Source organism: Bos taurus, chromosome 26 (assembly GCF_002263795.3).
Source record: "Bos taurus isolate L1 Dominette 01449 registration number 42190680 breed Hereford chromosome 26, ARS-UCD2.0, whole genome shotgun sequence".
Lineage (NCBI taxonomy): Eukaryota > Metazoa > Chordata > Mammalia > Artiodactyla > Bovidae > Bos > Bos taurus.
Window position 1 is genome coordinate 47,023,819 of NC_037353.1, and position 18,603 is coordinate 47,042,421.

The 18,603-nt window shown below is 43.5% G+C and overlaps 1 protein-coding gene across 1 annotated transcript; it reads left to right on the forward strand.

Annotated features, from left to right (window-relative positions):
* Positions 1-12,003: 12,003 nt before the first annotated feature.
* Positions 12,004-16,215, forward strand: NPS (neuropeptide S). Its single transcript, XM_015460788.3, has 3 exons — positions 12,004-12,298; positions 12,405-12,486; positions 15,468-16,215. Exons 1-3 carry the CDS (start codon positions 12,168-12,170, stop codon positions 15,645-15,647), a joined length of 393 nt encoding a protein of 130 aa, XP_015316274.1. The 5' UTR covers positions 12,004-12,167; the 3' UTR covers positions 15,648-16,215.
* Positions 16,216-18,603: the final 2,388 nt, after the last annotated feature.

Here is an 18,603-nt window from a genome sequence, read left to right on the forward strand (position 1 = left end):
CCCCCAATCATAGGCCACCCTTGCTCCATGCTGAGGATTCACCCATAAGTTCAGTTCAGTTCAGTTCAGTTCAGTCGCTCAGTCGTGTCCGACTCTTTGCAACCCCATGAATCGCAGCACACCAGGCCTCCCTGTCCATCACCAACTCCCGGAGTTCACTCAGACTCAAGTCCATCGAGTCAGTGATGCCATCCAGCCAACTCATCCTCTGTCGCCCCCTTCTCCTCCTGCCCCCAATCCCTCCCAGCATCAGAGTCTTTTCCAATGAGTCAACTCTTCGCATGAGGTGGCCAAAGTACTGGAGTTTTAGCTTTAGCATCATTCCTTCCAGATTCACCCATAAACCTGTATTTAAAAGAAGGAAAAACATATGCAACTATTAAAAGGCCTGTGTGTGTGTGTGTGAGCACGTGCGTGTGTGCGTTCAGCTGTGTCTGGCCCTTTGCAGCCCCTTGGACTGTAGCCCACCAAGTTCCTCTGTCCATGGGATTTCCTAGGCAAGAATACTGGGGTAGGTTGCCATTTCCTCCTCTAGGGGATCTTCCCAACCCAGAGATCAAACCTGTGTCTCCTGCATTGGCAGGTGGATTCTTACACTTTGCTGCCTGGGAAGGGCTGATAAACCTCCCTGATTTATCAAATCTTCTGATTGCAGCACATACATTCAGAGAAGGTGCAGGCAGCACCAAGAAGCCAGGATAGCTTCCAACACTGTTAGAGGGTTGGTACAAGGATGGGCACGGCAGGAAGGGCTATGGTGGGACCCAGGCAGGCAGAGCCGGCTCCTGGGCTGCCTCCTGGCTGAGGGGCAAAACTGGAGAAGCAGAACAGTGGGACCCTAACGGGTTCCTTTCTGCAGGCTTGAGCCTGGCCCCTCTCACTGGCAATGTTTCCCACAGCGGGTTTTATTGCCAATTTCTTGAGCAGGCAGACTCTGAGGCAGACAAGCAGAGCTCTCTCCATCGAAGAAATGGGGTGATGGGTGGGGCTTTGTGGAGGGCAGTGGACTCCTTTATGAGGGGCGCCTTCCCCCTCCCACTCCCAGTGAGCCCCAGGAGGCTGCTGGGACAGCCACTGGGAGATAAAGTGACTGACAAAGCAAGAGTCCCGCACGAGACCCGAGGAGTAGTTTCGGATGACGGAGTGATGCTGACTAGGGGTCTTGGTCACCCCCAGTAAACAGAAATTGATCACAGGCCAGGCAAGAAATTCAGGCAAGGCTTTACTGGGGCCCCTGCTGCAGCAGAGGCAGCAAGAGTGAAGAACAGCTTTCCTTGCTTGCTCCCTAAGTGGGGCCCAGCTTGTTTCTTATGAGGGTAGGGGTCCGTCCAGGGGTCGGGCTGGAGGGCTGGCTTGGGTGGTGTGCCCACTCCTTTGGTGGTGGCCAGTGCAGGGGGCGTGTGCAGTACCTTTTTTTTGCTCCCAACACCCAGTGTTTTGCTCCTGGCTCTTCAGACATGGCATTGGGTTTTTTCGGTCTTTGCATCTTTTAGTCCAGAGTTTGCCCGAAATGCACATGCACACAGATATTTTTAGTCCAGTACAGTTTCTCTGTATTTTGTTGCTCGAGGAAAGGTGCGTCCAGGGGCAAGTTTTGTGGCAAAGGGTCCCAGGTCCCAGCCTGTCTCAGGAGGAGGCTTGGTTCCTTCCAAAGGAAGTTTAAGAGCAAATGGAAAAAGAAAAAAAGAGCAAATGGAGGCTCAACAATTGATTTGCAACAAAGCCCCTCAGGGTCCCACTGGGCAATAGGAGAAATGGGGCTGTGGAAACAGAAGGGTGGGGCTCTGGGACAGAGCGTGGAGGCAGACAGACATGTCAAGAATCCTAAACCACATCAGTTCTGACCTTTGGGAGTTGTCTTACAATCAAGAAATCTTTGAGGTCTACTTGATCAAGAGGACATTCCAGAATTCTTTGTTGCCAACCAAAGAGTCCCGATACTTCCGAATACTTTTTTCCTCCACCTAAACTAGGTGTCTCAGTAATGGAAGCCAGTTGTAAAGAACTTTACCAGTTTAGTCCATTTCAGTATATTTTCCCACCATCATCGTCTCTTCACAAGCACAGGAAATAAAGTCAGGTCCCCACTCGGAGGGATATTCCCTGGTCTTCCAGTCTCGTACAGCTGGGCTATAGTTCGAGAATGTTAAATAAGGGAAACAAAACTGTAACCTGTATAACCCGTCACTCATGTTTCTCTTTCATCCTTGCACTGGGGAAGGGCAGTGAGACAGCCGTCTTAAGAAGGACCACGGTATCATTCTGGGAATCCCTTGCAATTCAGAAAATGTAGGCACAAGGAAGCCATTCCTGTTCTTTAAGAAAAAGAGGAGCAAGAGAAACGATTTAAACATAGACAGAAGACTTCAACAGACTTTTCAAAGAAGACATAGAGATAGCTGATGGTCACACGAAAAGATGCTGACCACTGATCCCAGAAAAATGCCAGTCAAAGCCACGATAAAATATCACCTCACACCATCCAGAATGACTGTCAGCAAAAAGACCACAAATCACCAGTGTTGGCGGGGGTGTGGAAAAAGTGCTAAGTCTCCTCGTCACACCCGTGCGGTGGGGCCACTTCTGTCCTGGGGGGAGACATCGTGCCCTCTGGCTTTCCTACCCAGCTGGATTAGCAGCTGGATGAAGCAACTCCAAGCCTGAAACTTCCCGTCTCTCTTCCTTCCTCCCCACTCTTTAGGTATTCACCTTTTCCTTCTGGCCAGCATCTGACCTGTATTACAAATCTTTCTCAACTAAACATCAGTCAAGAGAAATGACACACATATTTAAAGCAAATGAGACGCTCTCATTGGGCTCCAAAACCTCCCATTTGTTCAAGAGTAGATTACTGCGTCTGTTCCTAATCATATGGCTAAGATATTAGTTAGACACCTTTGAAATGTTCACAGGTGACTGTATGTAAGTAGGAAGCCTAAATATGCAATAAGGCAATGGGACTGCTGTGTCATATGGATCTTAAGTCATCCATCCCAAACCCAAAATATATGTGGTGTAGATTTCATACTTATAATCAAGTTAATGTTCCTTTTTGCAGGAAATGGAGAAGGCAATGGCACCCCACTCCAGTACTCTTGCCTGGAAAATCCCATGGACGGAGGAGCCTGGTAGGCTGCTGTCCATAGGGTTGCTAAGAGTAGGGCACGATGAGCGACACACTTTCACTTTTCACTTTCATGCATTGGAGAAGGAAATGGCAACCCACTCCAGTGTTCTTGCCTGGAGAATCCCAGGGACGGGGGAGCCCGGTGGGCTGCCGTCTATGGGGTCGCACAGAGTCAGACACGACTGAAACCACTTAGCAGCAGCAGCAGCATATATACTTAATATTCATCGATAGCTTCAAAAACATAAAAACAAAATCCACAAAATAACAAGAGGGTAAGATCGACATTTATCTTCATCCTATTTAGGGACCTGAAGTTTAGAAAACTCTCTCTCTCAGAGATAATGACGTGAAATTCGTTGAGCCGGGAGATCAGCATCGTTTCGTAGGCAGAGGCAGAAGCTTCCAGTAGATAAAGTTTCAAGAGTCTTGTATTTATTTGTCCATGAATACAACCCTAATAAAAGACTGTAAAGTTTAAATGGATACATAGTTGGAAAATAACTACGCTGCTCATAAAAACTAGATGGTAGGATCTATGGATGTGCTGTCTAAACCTTGGGGGAAAAGGATGAAGAGAGAGGTTAAGACCGAGAATGTAGTCAGCAGAGTCATCCTGAGAGCTAGGATTTACGGGAATTACGAGTCCTGGATGGCTGCCTACAGACAAGAGCCTTCACTCAGCAAATCAAGTCCTTGGTTCTCTGCTCAGCATCCCTGAAGGGCTGAGGGTTTTTCCACTCCAAGCCTTTAAGCGAAGTTCTGTGGGGGATGTGCGCCCCACCCCAGGCCCAGAGCACCATAGTGGGTGTGGGTGCAGGGTTCCTTTTCCTCCCATCTGCTTCCCTCTTTATGACACTTAGATCATCTGGGAAGTGGCCTCTGTAGGGTGCAAGAGGGGACTTACGGCTCAATGATAGTAATCTATGAGCCAGAGAAAGTGCAGTGGAGCAAGGAGATAGAACCATGGTCACAAAATTCCTGAGAAGCTAGGGGGGTTGGCCCCCAACAGGAGAAAGGACTTTACTCCATCACAGCAAGGCAAGAGTCAGGACATGGGTACTGACATGAGGGAGTCGATGCTTTTTATAGTGGAAAGATCAGAGAGAGCCTGACTCTGCCTCTGCTTTCTCAGCAAAAAACCATGAGCTCAAAATTCTGTATGGGCTTCCCAAGTGGTGCGAGTGGTAAAGAATCCACCTACCAATGCAGGAGACACAAGAGACTTGGGTTTGATCCCTGGGTTGGGAAGAGCCCCCTGGAGTAGGAAATGGCAACCCCCTCTAGTATTCTTGCCTGGAAAATTCCATGGACAGAGAAGCTTCATTGGTACAGTCCATGGGGCTGCAAAGAGTCAGACACAACTGAGCACATACCCACATACAGATTTGTGTGTATGTGTGTGTGTGGAGGCAGAGTTGGTGTAAAACAGGACCGTGGGCCATAGGAGCATTAGAGGAGAGAAGGTATGAAATCTCCTTTTTGCATACTGAGAGAAGGGGCCTATTTAGCAGATACATCATGCTGGTTGGGTGGGGTTGGGGGCTCGTGGCAGATCTAGGGTCATGAAGTTTTACATGATACCAGGAACCACTGTTGTAAGGTTTTGCTACGGTTATAACTGGAGTGAGACTCAGAGACGGGGTCACATGGATTCACTCAAGGTTGGAGTTTTGCCAGTTGTGGGGGTGGTGCTTTGGCGGGGGAGCATCACTGTAATGATGGGCCGTGGCCTCTGAGCTGAGTGAAGGAGGAGAGGCCCTGATGAGGGTGAAGGATGGTGAAGATGCAGCTGGAACGAGGCTGGACGCTTGTGTGGTTAGCCACTCTGGAGAAGGAGTAGGGGGGAGGAGGGACTGGGAGGATGGGAGGATGTGATCAGGCTTGGTCACTCTTGACCTTTGGATGTGCTGCACTTCTGAGTGGCTATGATGAGCTGGTGAAAAAGATTGCTCTGAATCACCCATTGCCCCACACGTCTTGTCACTAACGGTTTCCATTCATTTCTGTCTCCCAAACATCTCAGTTCTATCTACTTCTTTCCAGCCCCAGGGCCACCACCCTGGTGCACAGCCCCACCACCGTCTATACCCTGACCACATGGCCCATGGGGGGGCCTCTTTGTCCCAATGCCCAGTCTTCCCATTCCACCCGCTCCTGACAGCCAGAGCATTCTTCTAAAGCACAGATCCGATTAGGTCTCCTCCCCAGCTTGACAGCATTTGTGAGCCTCAGATTCAAGGGTAGGATGTGCACACCCTGCCCTGTGGGGAACCCCAGGGCCTTCCCAAGTGAATCCTTGTGGTCACCAGACTGAGCCTCCTTTGGGTCCTCAGATGGCCGCGGGCTTCTTCCCTGTCCCCTTGGGGCTCATGCTGCTGTGCCCTTCCTCACAGTCAGGGCCAAGTCCTGTTAGGGGCTGCTCCCACCCCCACCCTGACCTTGGAGTTGTCCTTTTCCCTGCTGTGTTTATCCTTTGTGAGGTTTCTTTACGGCTGCGTCCCCAGAAACTCAGGCAGTTCCTGGAAGAGAGTGGGCCTTCATTGATCCTTGGATGAATTCATAAATGAAGTGTTGGCTGCTGTGAAGGTCATTCCCGAAAATGCTTTCCGGAGGCATCCAGTCTCTGGCAGAACAAGGTGCTTTATAGCAGGGTTTCCTCTCCTCACGGTGCTTCCTTATAAAGGCCACTTCTGGCTGCTGTTCACCAGGTGCATCAGTAGTATACCATAGATATCACATCAGTGATTAATGGAATTTATTTATAAAAACACCACTTATGATATGATGACACTATGTCTAATATGACGTCTGCCTTCTTGAAAACAACTTCAGGGTATTATTAAAATAAAATCAAAATGTAAGAAAAATAGGACAAGGTGCAGAAGTATGCAACTAAGAATGTAAGTCAGTGAAAAAAAGTAAGAGCATACTTCCTTATTAGTCAGGCTTCCCTTGTGGTTCAGACAGTAAGAATATGCCTGCAGTGCGGGAGACCCACTCTTGATTCCCAGTCAGGAAGATCCCCCAGAGAAGGGAATGTCTACCTGCTCCAGTATACTTGCCTGAAAAATTCCATGGACAGAGGAGCCTGGCAGACTTGATCGATGGGGTTGCAAAGAATCAGACACAACTGAGCAACTAACACTTTAGCTTCATTTCACTTTTCAGTTCAGTTCAGTTCAGTCGCTCAGTCGCGTCCAATTCTTTGAAACCCTACGAACTACAGCACGCCAGGCCTCCCTGTGCATCAACAACTCCCAGAGTTTACCCAAACTCATGTCCATTGAGTCAGTGATGCCATCTAACCAGCTCATCCTCCGTTGTCCCTTTCTCCTCCTGCCTTCGATCTTTCCCAGCATCAGGGTCTTTCCAAATGAGTCAGCTCTTCGCATCAGGTAGCCAAAGTACTGGAGTTTCAGCTTCAACAGCAGTCCTTCCAATGAACACCCAGGACTGATCTCCTTTAGGATGGACTGGTTGGATCTCCTTACAGTCCAAGGGACTCTCAAGAGTCTTCTCCAACACTACAGTTCAAAAGCACCAATTCTTCTGTGCTCAGCTTTCTTTATAGTCCAACTCTCACATCCATACAAGACCATTGGAAAAACCATAGCCTGGACTATACAGACCTTTGTTGACAAAGTAATGTCTCTGCTTTTTAATATGCTGTATAGGTTGGTTATAACTTTCCTTCCAAGGAGTAAGCGTCTTTTAATTTCATGGCTGCAATCACCATCTGCTATGATTTTGGAGCCCAAAAATTTAAAGTCAGCCACTGTTTCCACTGTTTCCCCATCTATTTGTCATGAAGTGATGGGACCAGATGCCATTTTCTGAATGTTGAGCTTTAAGCCAACTTTTCACTCTCCACTTTCACTTTCATCAGGAGGCTCTTTAGTTCTTCTTCACTTTCTACCATAAGGGTGATGTCATCTGCATATCTGAGGTTATTGATATTTCTCCTGGCAATCTTGATTCCAGCTTGTGCTTCATCCAGCCCAGTGTTTCTCATGATGTACTCCACATATAAGTTAAATAAGTGGGGTGACAATATACAGCCTTAGACGTACTCCTTTTCCTATTTGGAACCAGTCTGTTGTTCCATGTCCAGTTCTAACTGTTGCTTCCTGACCTGGATACAGGTTTCTCAAGAGGCATGTCAGGTGGTCTGGTATTCCCATCTCTTTCAGAAATATCCACAGTTCATTATGATCCACACAGTCAAAGGCTTTGGCATAGTCAATAAAGCAGAAATAGATGTTTTTTCTGGAACTCTCTTGCTTTTTTGATGATCCAGCGGATGTTAGAAATTTGATCTCTGGTTCCTCTGCCTTTTCTAAAACCAGCTTGAACATCTGAAAGTTCACTGTTCACGTATTGCTGAAGCCTGGCTTGGATAATTTTGAGCATTACTTTACTAGCATGTGAGATCAGTGCAATTGTGCAGTAGTTTGAGCATTCTTTGACATTGCCTTTCTTTGGGATTGGAATGAAAACTGACCTTTTCCAGTCCTGTGGCCACTGCTGAGTTTTCCAAATTTGCTGACATATTGAGTGCAGCACTTACACCGTATTTAGGATTTTAAATAGCTCAACTGGAATTCTATCACCTCCACTGGCTTTATTGGTAGTGATGCTTCCTAAGGCCCACTTGACTTCACATTCCAGGGTGTCTGGCTCTAGGTGAGTGATCACACCATTATGATTATCTGGGCAATGAAGTTCTTTTTTTACAGTTCTTCTTATTATCTAAATGAACATGTAATATTAAGTAACATGCCTCAAATACTGCCTTTGATAGTTCCTTTCTAAAAGTAGGTACTATTCCATTGAACCTAAGATTTTATCCACTAGAAGATGCACCACTATTTTATGCATCACCAAGGAAGAAAAACACTGTCATCCGACAGTGATGCCAGGTTTGTGAAATGTATGTCCACCCACAGACTCCACGTCCGTGGACAGAGAGCGAGCAGAGAACTTATCTCTAAACAGTGGTTCTCCATGGAGGTGGTTTGGTTCTCCTACTTCCCTGGTGGCTCAGACGGTAAAGCGTCTGTCTACAATGTGGGAGACCCGAGTTCGATCCCTGGGTTGGGAAGATCCCCTGGAGAAGGAAATGGCAATCCACTCCAGTACTATTGCCTGGAGAATTCCATGGACAGAGGAGCATGGTAGGCTACTGTCCATGGGATTGCAAAGAGTCAGACACGACTGAGCGACTTCACTTCACCCAGGGGACATTTGATAGTGTCTAGAGACATTTTCCGTTGTCCCAGCTCAGGGGGCAGAGGGGAGTTCTACCAATCTCTACTGAACAGAGGCTGCTCCCACCTCCTCCAACACACAGGAACCAACCTCCCAAAACCATCAGCTACAAATATCAACAGCACCGACACCGAGAAATGATGCTCTGAAGCAAGGAGCCTTGCTTGCACTTTTTATGTTCCACCAGCACCTTCTGGATTGTCTTTGCCTTTTATTTCCGTAGAACCTCAGTCTCCAACACTGGGCCTGTTCTGAACGCCCAAGTGAAAACTCTAACAGAGCATTTTAGGAGCAACCAGGCACTGGAGAGATGATTTATTTCAATAAATTAACCTAAGCTCTGCCTAAGCCTTTATTTCCCCTACTCTGGTATAAAACCAGAAAATGCACTCAGCCACTTTCTGCATTTTAATTATACTTTCAGAGGATAGAGCAGTTGTATGAATTAAGAAGCCGTTAAGATGAAATTGATTTTTCCATATATGCTGAAAGATGCAGGGCTTAATATGTGTTATAGTTAGGGACAATGGAATCAATTGTAGAATTATTTTTAAGACACCAAAACCCTAAATTAATCTGAGCTGATGACCTTTTCCAGCTTGTCACTTATTCCCTTAAAATCATTTAAACACATTTCCAAGTTCTGCTTTCAGCAAGGAGCCAAATGCGGTAGCGATCAAGGTGGTGCTTGGGGGACATTTCTTGGGGTCATAACAGGAAGAAAGCACTGGAAATTAGAAAAGAACGGGCTCCTGTTGATCCAAAGTACATGATGTGCTAGAACTTCTGAAACATGGTTCTGAACGCATGTCTCGACTTCAGGTTTGACCAATGAGAAGAAAAAGTCAAAAAGAACGTGTCCCTTCTCCCTCTGGCATTCACACTGATGCCATGAGGAAATGTGTGAAAAGGGCTTGGGTGATTCAAAGATGGTTGCGTTGTGACAAATAAGAGGATAAACTTTCAATGAAAAGTCTATTAAATTCCAAAGTTGAGTGGAGCACTTACCTGCCCTTTTGGTGTTGACAATGGGTCTCTGCACGTTCCAATTGAGCCAGAAATGCCTCTCATGGACATCACTTGACAGGCACAGTTAACAAAGGAGGTGGTGGTCCCAAGCAGAGCCCTGTGAACCAGTGTCTGGCAGAGTTTTCTAGATACCCCTGACTCCAGTCTCATCCCCCTGTCCCAAGATACCCCTGGATTCCACCCCACATTTTCAGGCATCCAGGCTTCCCTGGTGGCCCAGCTGGTAAAGAATCTGGCTGCAAGGCGGGAGTCCTGGGTTCGATCCCTGGTTTGGGAAGATCCCCTGGAGAAGGGAAAGGCTACCCACTCCACTATTCTGGCCTGGAGAATTCCAAGGACTGTATAGTCCATGGGGTCACGAAGGGTCAGACATGACTGAGCGACTTTCAGTTCACTCACTCAGTGCTCAAATTTCTGTCTTCTCCCCACCATTGAATCCTAGTTGAAAGAAAAACCTTGCTACAGACACTTACAGCATAGGGCGGACCTCAGAGACAAGTCTTCCTTTCACTTGTCTCCAGAGTAAAGAGCTAATGGTGTGCTTGGCCCTGAGTTAGAGAATTGATCCATGGGGCTTGGCTTTGAGCAAAATGCTTGTTTAACCTTCCTTTTGGTGGGAGAGGACTCCATAATGCCACTGTACCTGAGTCAATCCATCAGGCGGCCCTCTGCCTTACCCTCTTTTCAGGATAAATCTATGGTCTTCTGACAAAGCAGAAGGTGTCTGTACATGGGAACTGGGGAGGGGAGGTGAGAGTGAATTGATTCTTAACATTCCAGAGGATCCTCCTTCGTTAGGACCACTTTCACCACATCTGACAGTAACACGTTCCATGAATACTCAAGTCTGTTGTGGGTCTGTTACTGAGCTCCGTTTCAATAGACACCTTCCTCAAGCCTGCTTCAGTGATTTCTCCTCACTCAGCAAAATGCTATCTGTGTCATCTTCTCTTCCTTTCTTTCTAGTTTCAAGTTCTTTTCCATTATAAATTATTACAAGATATTGAGTACCCATGTATTTCTTCATAGCTCTAATTTTTTAAACTGTTGGTAGCAATCCTGCTTCTTTCATCTCTGATGCTAACAATTTAAGTATTTTCTCTCTTTTTTCTTTTCTTTGGCCAATCTATCTAAAAAAAAATCTTTACAAAGCATAGGCTTCTGGTTTCATTGATTTTCTCCATTGTTTCTTAAAATTTTAGCTGGGTTTAAGGAGAGACCAAAAGTAACCATGGGTGTTGAGTCGCTTGGTGTCTTAAGTCTCTGTAGAATGTCTCCAAAAAAGCTATCAAAGGTTTGGATCAGATGTCCCAGCTCCCAGCTTGGCACTAATTTCCAGATTCTCTTGAGAGTCAGGTCGACTACTTTTCCTTGTGGAAGGTGGAGTGTGACTGTGTGATTGAAAATCACATGAGAATCATATTGTAGGGCAGTTCCCAAAAGAAAGGGATGAAGCACTGACCAATGGGCATCGAAGATCCCAGACATAGGACAGCTTTGTCCTCCAAAAGATGCTGATCTTGAGAAGGCAAGGATTTTCCTCCATTGCTTTGAATTGCAAAAATATTGTCTCTGTCTCAGAAGTACTAGTTACCCAAGCAGGAAGCAGCACCTTGCTTGGCGTTTCCCTCCATTGTAAACCTCAGTGACATCTGCTCACCCTTAGTGCTCCTGAATCCATTTATTAATGTGACATCCATCATTAATGTGGATGCCATTTATTAGTCTGGTACACAAGGACAGGAGAGGCTTCCTGGAGAATTTCATGCCCTGGAGAGAAAAAAGCAGCCGTGGCAGACAGGTCCTCCTAGAACTCTGGCCCCAGGACTTTGGGGATGCAAAACTATGGTTTTTCCAGTAGTCATGGATGGATATAAGAGTTAGACCATATAGAAGACTGGGTGCTCTTGAAGAATTCATGCTCTGGAGTTGCGGTATTGGAGAAGACTCTCAAGAATCCCTTGGAGTGCAAGAGAAACAAACCAGTCAATTCTAAAGGATATCAATACTGATTATTCATTGGAAGAACTGATGCTGAAACTGAAGCTCCAGTACTTTGGCCACCTGATGCGAAGAGTTGACTCATTGGAAAAGACTTTGATGCTGGGAAAGATTTAAGACAAAAGGAGTAGGGACTGGCAGAGGATGAGATGGTTACATAGCATCACCAACTCAATGGACTTAAATTTGAGGAAACTCTGGGAGACAGTGAAGGACAGGGGAGTCTGGTGTTTTGCAGTCCATGGGGTCGCAAAGAGTTGGACATGACTTAGCGACTGAATAACAACAATGGAAAGGGAGGAGAGATTGTGCCTTCCCCTTATCTAGAGGATGAGTGGCAAGTAGTGGGTGGGAGACGTCTGTTTCCCTCCTCTAATCTCGGAAGTCCTGAGAAAGGGCATCTGCTGTGGAAAACTCAATGTATGCACAGTGTTTGGGTTGATGTTCTTCATTCCTGTAAGGATTCTTTGTGCATTATTCTTTGAAAATAGACGTCTGGATATTCAAGGAAATAACGTCATCCTTCTTAAGTATTTAAACTCTGAGGTAAACAAACTTTTGGTTCCTTTTGAGACCTCTGGTCTAGAAGACAAGGCTTTTGAAGGACATTTTTAATGGCAAACTTTAAATAAAGTCAATAGTTGGTAGGTCAATGACAATGCCTATATGTTATTGTCCTTTTCCAACTTAAGAGAACAAAAGGCCTCAGCCAGAATCAATTAGTCACCTATGATGGGACATGATGACATTTTCACTCTTGAACTTTTCTGGTATAAAAGGATCACCCAAGGAGGATCTGACAGTAACAGTGAGGAATCTGGGAATAAAATCACCCATCTGCAGAGATCTCAGGAAGTCCAGAATGATTGGGTAAGAGATTGCATTTTTCCACAAAGAAAAATGTTAAATTTGTATATGCTTTTTAATTTATACTTGCCTGAATAAGACTTTTCTGAATTTTTTTTCTCCTCTGCAGTTCGTTAAAATTCAATCTTATTCTATTTCTGTTGATTTCTACAATGCATATGTTTTGGTGTCATCCAATTTCGTCTTCTAAGGTAAGAGTTTTGCCTCTATTTTTGATGCTTGACTAAATAACTAAAATTATAGAGTATGTAAATTCAAAATAATCTCTAGAAATATGTGACAAAAGTTATTTCCTTTATTATTAGAGCTTACAATGAAAGAAATATGAGTAACCATAAAATTAGGGAAAAAGGGACATTTCTACAATAGCAATACAGGTTATATTAAACTTTGCTTTGAATTATTTAAGAGTTGGCCTTGCATAAGAAAATAATTTCAACATAAAATGTAAGTTACTTTCCTCATGATAAATTGTTTGTTTCACATGCATCAACTCATAATCAAAGTGAACATTTAACACTCGAAGCTATATTAAAGATACAGAGGATTATTTTTCAAAAGCAGCAAATTTCTTATTTTACAAAAATGGTAACTTTTTCAGATACAGGATATAGATAATATGTCAGTTCTCAATGAAACATAATATAAAATACTAATTCATGTGTTTATTGAAGAACATTGATTGAACTCCTAACTGTATTCATTGAACTGATCAAGACATTCAAAACATGACATTTTCTTTCTTTGGAATTTTTAATGCTGTTTCTACATGATATTTCAGTTGTGTTATGTCAATACAAAAAATTTTTTTTAAATATTTTTGTCATTGATAGATTTTTATGCTTTAACTCTGCTTCAGTACAAGTTAACATGGCACACAGTAATTACTGAAATCAGGGTAATTTATGAAGCCACTTTTAAGATAATGAGTTGCCACATGAATTCTGAACAATAACTATATGTCCCAACATAATGATCTAGCTATTTACATTATGAGTCTTCTCACGATCTTTGCATGTCATTTTTCTGTTTCTTGTTTACTTAATCTAGTTTCTTTTTTCTTGGTTTACTCCTATGAGCATTCCACACTAATTTAGTCATTGATTCTATAAGACAGCACATTGATCAAAGAGATGAGTAACAATCCACAAATTGGTATATTTTCTCAAATGCCTTCCTAATCACTTTCTATTCTTTCCCTGAAGGTTTGTTCATGACATTTCTCTTGAACAAAGGCACTTGTGCGTGTTTTTTTTTTTTAATTAAGAATGTTCTTTCTTCTATTGTTCTTATGAGATCGTCTTGTCCATAAGTGAAATGTTTCTTCCTTCACTGAACGTCCCATATTTCTATTTTTCCATATGACAGTCTTGTTCTCATTATAAGTAATGGTGCCAATTGGACTGTTTAGGGTGAGTGTGCAAAGAACATAGAGGCCTTTATAATATTTGTTGTAAACTTCATAAAGTTTATCAAGCAGGCAAATATACCATATTATGCAGTTAATGAGTCTGTCTGACAAGGACTCCCGTCATTGATCAGCAAAGTATCTTTTTAGGGGTGTTTACTGATGTTTTGGGTTTCCCAGGTGGCTCAGTAGTAAAGAATCTGCCTGCCAAAGCAGAAGACACAGTTTCGATCCCTGGGTCGGGAAGATCCCTTGGAGTAGGGAGTGGCTATCCACTCCAGTACTCTTGCCTGGAAAGTCTCATGGACAGAGAAGTCTGGTGGGCTATAGTCCATGGGGTTGAGAAGCGTCGGACACAACAGAAAGACTGAGCACGCACAGGCATTGATGTTTTGGGGTTGTTGTAACTAGGATTGATGCATATATATATATATATTTTTTTTTACAATGTAAATGTGGAATTATGAGAATTTCTGGAAAGAACTGGAGTGTTCCCCTTCCTGAAATGACTCATAGGCCCTTGTTGGAAGTTTAAAATAAACGGCATTATATCATGCTTAGATCTTCTCTAATACAGGGTAAAACACAGAGTGTAAAAGTTTTTGATTGGCTTTCCCATGACAAATATGACCAATGCCTCTGAAATTCTCCGATTACTCCCAGATCTAAAACTCCTAAATGCCCATGCATTCCCACAGAGACCAGTGGGAATGGTTTTTCTGGGGGCTCTGATTGCTGAGGAAGCCTCCACCCCAGTGTGGGGTGGAGAATCTTGGGATGCACTCTGGTCCCATCTCAACTTTCAAAGTCACTCCAAATCAAACTTGTTTTCCTGTACCAGGAGAGGAAATATGTGCTTCTGCCACTGTAGAATGTTCTTTATCTGTCATAAAAACATTCAGCCCCCTATCCTCTTGTAGCTCTCACACAGTTGAAAAACATGGGCTTGGAGTCTGATTCCTCAATTCAAGTCCTGCTTCACCTATAAGCCATGTAATTAATTTCCTTATTTAAGGGAAATTATAAGCAAGGAAATAATAGTACCAACTTCATAAAGCTTTTTGAGGGGTTGAAATCAGGTGATACAAATAAGCATGTAGCACAAAGACTACCCATCATGCCCCTCAGGTCTTTATTTAGCTTCTCCATCTACAAAGTATGGAATTGAATTGCGTGTTCTCGATGGCCAACTTGAGCTCTAAGACGTCAGACTTGTTTCTCTCACAGCTAAGTGCTCCCTATGCCATCTTACATCATTCAGGCCCTTGAGCCCCTGGGGGAACTGAGCCAAAGTCAAGAGACAAAGATGTCGACTCTCAAGTTCAAAGACATCCTTGTGGAGAGACTTGGAAAGTGACTCAGGACAGGCCTCAGAAGGAAAGTGGCTGCAACTTAAACCTGGCGTTTGGTTATCATGGGTTGTTTTCCTCAGTGAATTAAAAAAAACATTCCCAAGACGAATTAGTGCCACTTGAAAGGTTCTTTATAAAGTAATAGCAACAAGATAACTGTAGGGTGTACGATGCAAATACTGAATAGCTGCAATCACATAAGTAGTACAAAATTTAGAGAAGAGGGTAGACAGCTTCAAACAGTATTTTGTATTTTGATAAAGTCTATATTTAAAAAGGGTTTTAGCAAAACCCTCTTTGAATATTGGTTATATTGGATTTATCACCATAAGATTCTGAAGATTGTTACAATTGAAATAAGCTTTGAACCCTAAAGCTGTATTCTCTCCCTCTCCCCCATCTTAACTGCCAGGTGCCTGGAAAATCTGATTACTTTGTCATTCTGCTGAACAGCTGCCCAACCAGGATGGACAGGAGAGTGGGACTAGATTTTCTAAAGCCAATTTTGGAGAAGACACTTATGAAAAGGTCCTTTCGCAATGGTGTCGGCACAGGGATGAAAAAAACTTCCTTTCGAAGAGCAAAATCATGAATAAGTGTGCAAAGGACTCTGGGAATTAATCTCAAATTTTGTATAGTGTGACTAATGTGCTAAAAGTCAGTTATATCTTTATCATTAAGTATTGGTACACTGTCAGTTCTTAAATATCTTCTCTCTCCTTACTGGTACAGAGTAAATTAAGTTTTAAAAAATGTAAGCCCGTGTCAAACGTTCACTGTGAGAGAATAAAATATTTATGTGATCAGTTAGCAGCTTGCCTGAGTAGGGATAGACGCATTTGCTTTGATCTTAAATTGACCAAAAAGTATGGGTATTTTTACTATGATGACAATGGTACGATTTTTTTTTCCGTGCCTGTAATATAATACTGATTTTTTTTTTCTTTTCAATATGGTTTTCTGAAATGGCTTAGCTGGGCCAATGCTTTGGGGATGTGTTATTTCAGCTTCTAAAAAAGTCTTGTGAGAAGCAAAGTTAAGGCTGATGACACAAGTGTGTTTTCCTCAGTCGATTGACACCAGAAACAAATATGATCAGAGCCCTCTGGGTCTAACTCTTGCCACCCTTTCCCATCAAATAAACTTAAACATGGATCATTGTTTTGTCTCGGAAATTTGTCTTCTTTTTAAATCTTTAAACACAGAAATATCGCCGGTAAAGATCAAGACAACCGAAAAACTACTGAAGACCTGTCGTTGCTATGGGGGGGGCGGGGGCGGGGGCGAGTCCCTTGGGAGTCAGTTCTCCCAATCTGCGCTTCTTAAAGCCCCACTCCCTCCTGCTCCAGAGAAAACCAGGCATCCCTTCCATAGAAACTCTTGACATTACTTTAAAAAAAAACAAAACAAAGGGAGAATGGCATTGAAATATGTATAATATCATATATGAAACGAGTCGCCAGTCCAGGTTCGATGCACGATACTGGATGCTTGGGGCTGGGGCACTGGGACGACCCAGAGGGATGGTATGGGGAGGGAGGAGGGAGGAGGGTTCAGGATGGGGAACACATGTATACCTGTGGCGGATTCATTTCGATATATGGCAAAACCAATACAATATTGTAAAGTTAAATAAAATAAAATAAAATAAAAAAAAAGAATAATGCAACATCGGTTGATGAGTTGTTACCTCAAATGCATAACCTTAATAAATACGTATGTGCACGTTTAATTCTGTAAAAAACACTAACCAAGAAAACTGTTATATTTTCCATTTCACTTTATCAGTACAGACACAGATGAGATGAACAAGTCCTAATGTATTTTAGGACTTAGGATCTTTGTGTCCCTTTGTTTTCTATCCCTAAGGTCCTGGCCTTTGTGTCTATGAGGACAACTTTGCTTTTTTATTATTATTATTCTTGAAAATATCAAATTTCTAAAGAGAGACATGGATTTAAGGAAAATACATTTATAGGAAATAAAAATTAACAGTTACAAATTTGATGGCACATTCAACATACATTTGCATATATATTTAAAATTTAATTTAAAGTGCATACGAGAGTAACAGCTTTAGTGAGCACACACTACATGTGTGTGTGCCTGTCGTGTCTGCCTGTGTGCAACCCCATGGATTGTAGTCTGCCAGGCTCCTCTGTCCATGAGATTTCCCAGGCAAGAAGAATACTGGAGCGGGTTACCATTTCCTACTCCAGGAGATCTTCCCGACCCTGGATTGAACCCGTCTCTTGTGTCTCCTGCATTGGCAGGTGGATTCTTTACTGCTAATGCCCCCTGGGAAGCCCACATATTAAGTACCAGACATCTGATATGTATTATCCTGTTTACTGTTCATAATATCCTGATGAAGGCAGTTTTAGAACCGCCCTGGCACTTCTACTGGCAGCTCCACTCTCCTTATCCTCCACTGCAAGCCTGGACTCTCCTCAGGGCATCTGGAAATACCAGGAGGGAATCCATGCACTGCCTGCCTACAGACAGGCTCCAGAGCCCCGGGAGGCTTTGTGGAGGAGATGTAAAGCACTTCCAAGAAACGGTGGAAAATCTGACAGGTGATTGTCAAGGAAAATGGTGTTTTTTTTATTTGGGACTTAAAAAAATCTTCCCAGCAGTGTTGGTGGGGAAGCTAATTAGATAGGCCAATAGACATCACTTCCTTCTGCAAAGCTGAAAAACAGTGACTGCATCAGTAAGCTCATGGCAATCATGATGTCCATCGTGTAGGGAAGAGAGAAGGTTTTATTGCAGAGGAATCTTCCTAATTCCCTATTTGTATTTAGGGATTGGTTGGAATAATAATATACCAAAAACATAATTGGAAAAATTCTCTTCCCATTTCTGGATCTGAAATATCATTCTAACCTTGAGGGGGGAGTGCAGGACAACAGGCCTATGAGAAAGTATTTGCACTCTAAAAATTGTAGCAGAGGAAACCTGGCAGGCAGGAAAATTTGCTTTCCAAGGAAAAGGTATATCTCATGCTAAGGTTTTAGGAATAAAGTGTTTAAGATAAAAAAGACTTCCAAGTCATGCTTAGATAGTGTCATTAGAGAGATGAAGGATGACCATGGAAACCTTTGGAGAAGGTGAACTCCAAGAGGGTAGCACCCGAGTGGCCCCGGGTCGCATCCAGTCATTGGTACCAGCTTTATGCAGGGTTCTGAGCAAAGCTGCCTGCTCCCAAGGGCTGCCTGCAGAGTGGCCTGGGGTCAAAGGGTGCGTTGACCAGATTTTTGACTCTCTGACCTTCCCTTTGTCACCAAGCAGTGTTGATGATGTCACCAGGCAATGCCAAAGAATGCTCAAACTACTGCACAATTGCACTCATCTCACACGCTAGGAAAGTAATGCTCAAAATTCTCCAAGCCAGGCTTCAACAATACATGAACTGTGAACTTCCAGATGTTCAAGCTGGTTTTAGAAAAGGCAGAGGAACCAGAGATCAAATTTCCAACATCCGCTGGATCATCAAAAAAGCAAGAGAGTTCCAGAAAAAACATCTATTTCTGCTTTATTGACTATGC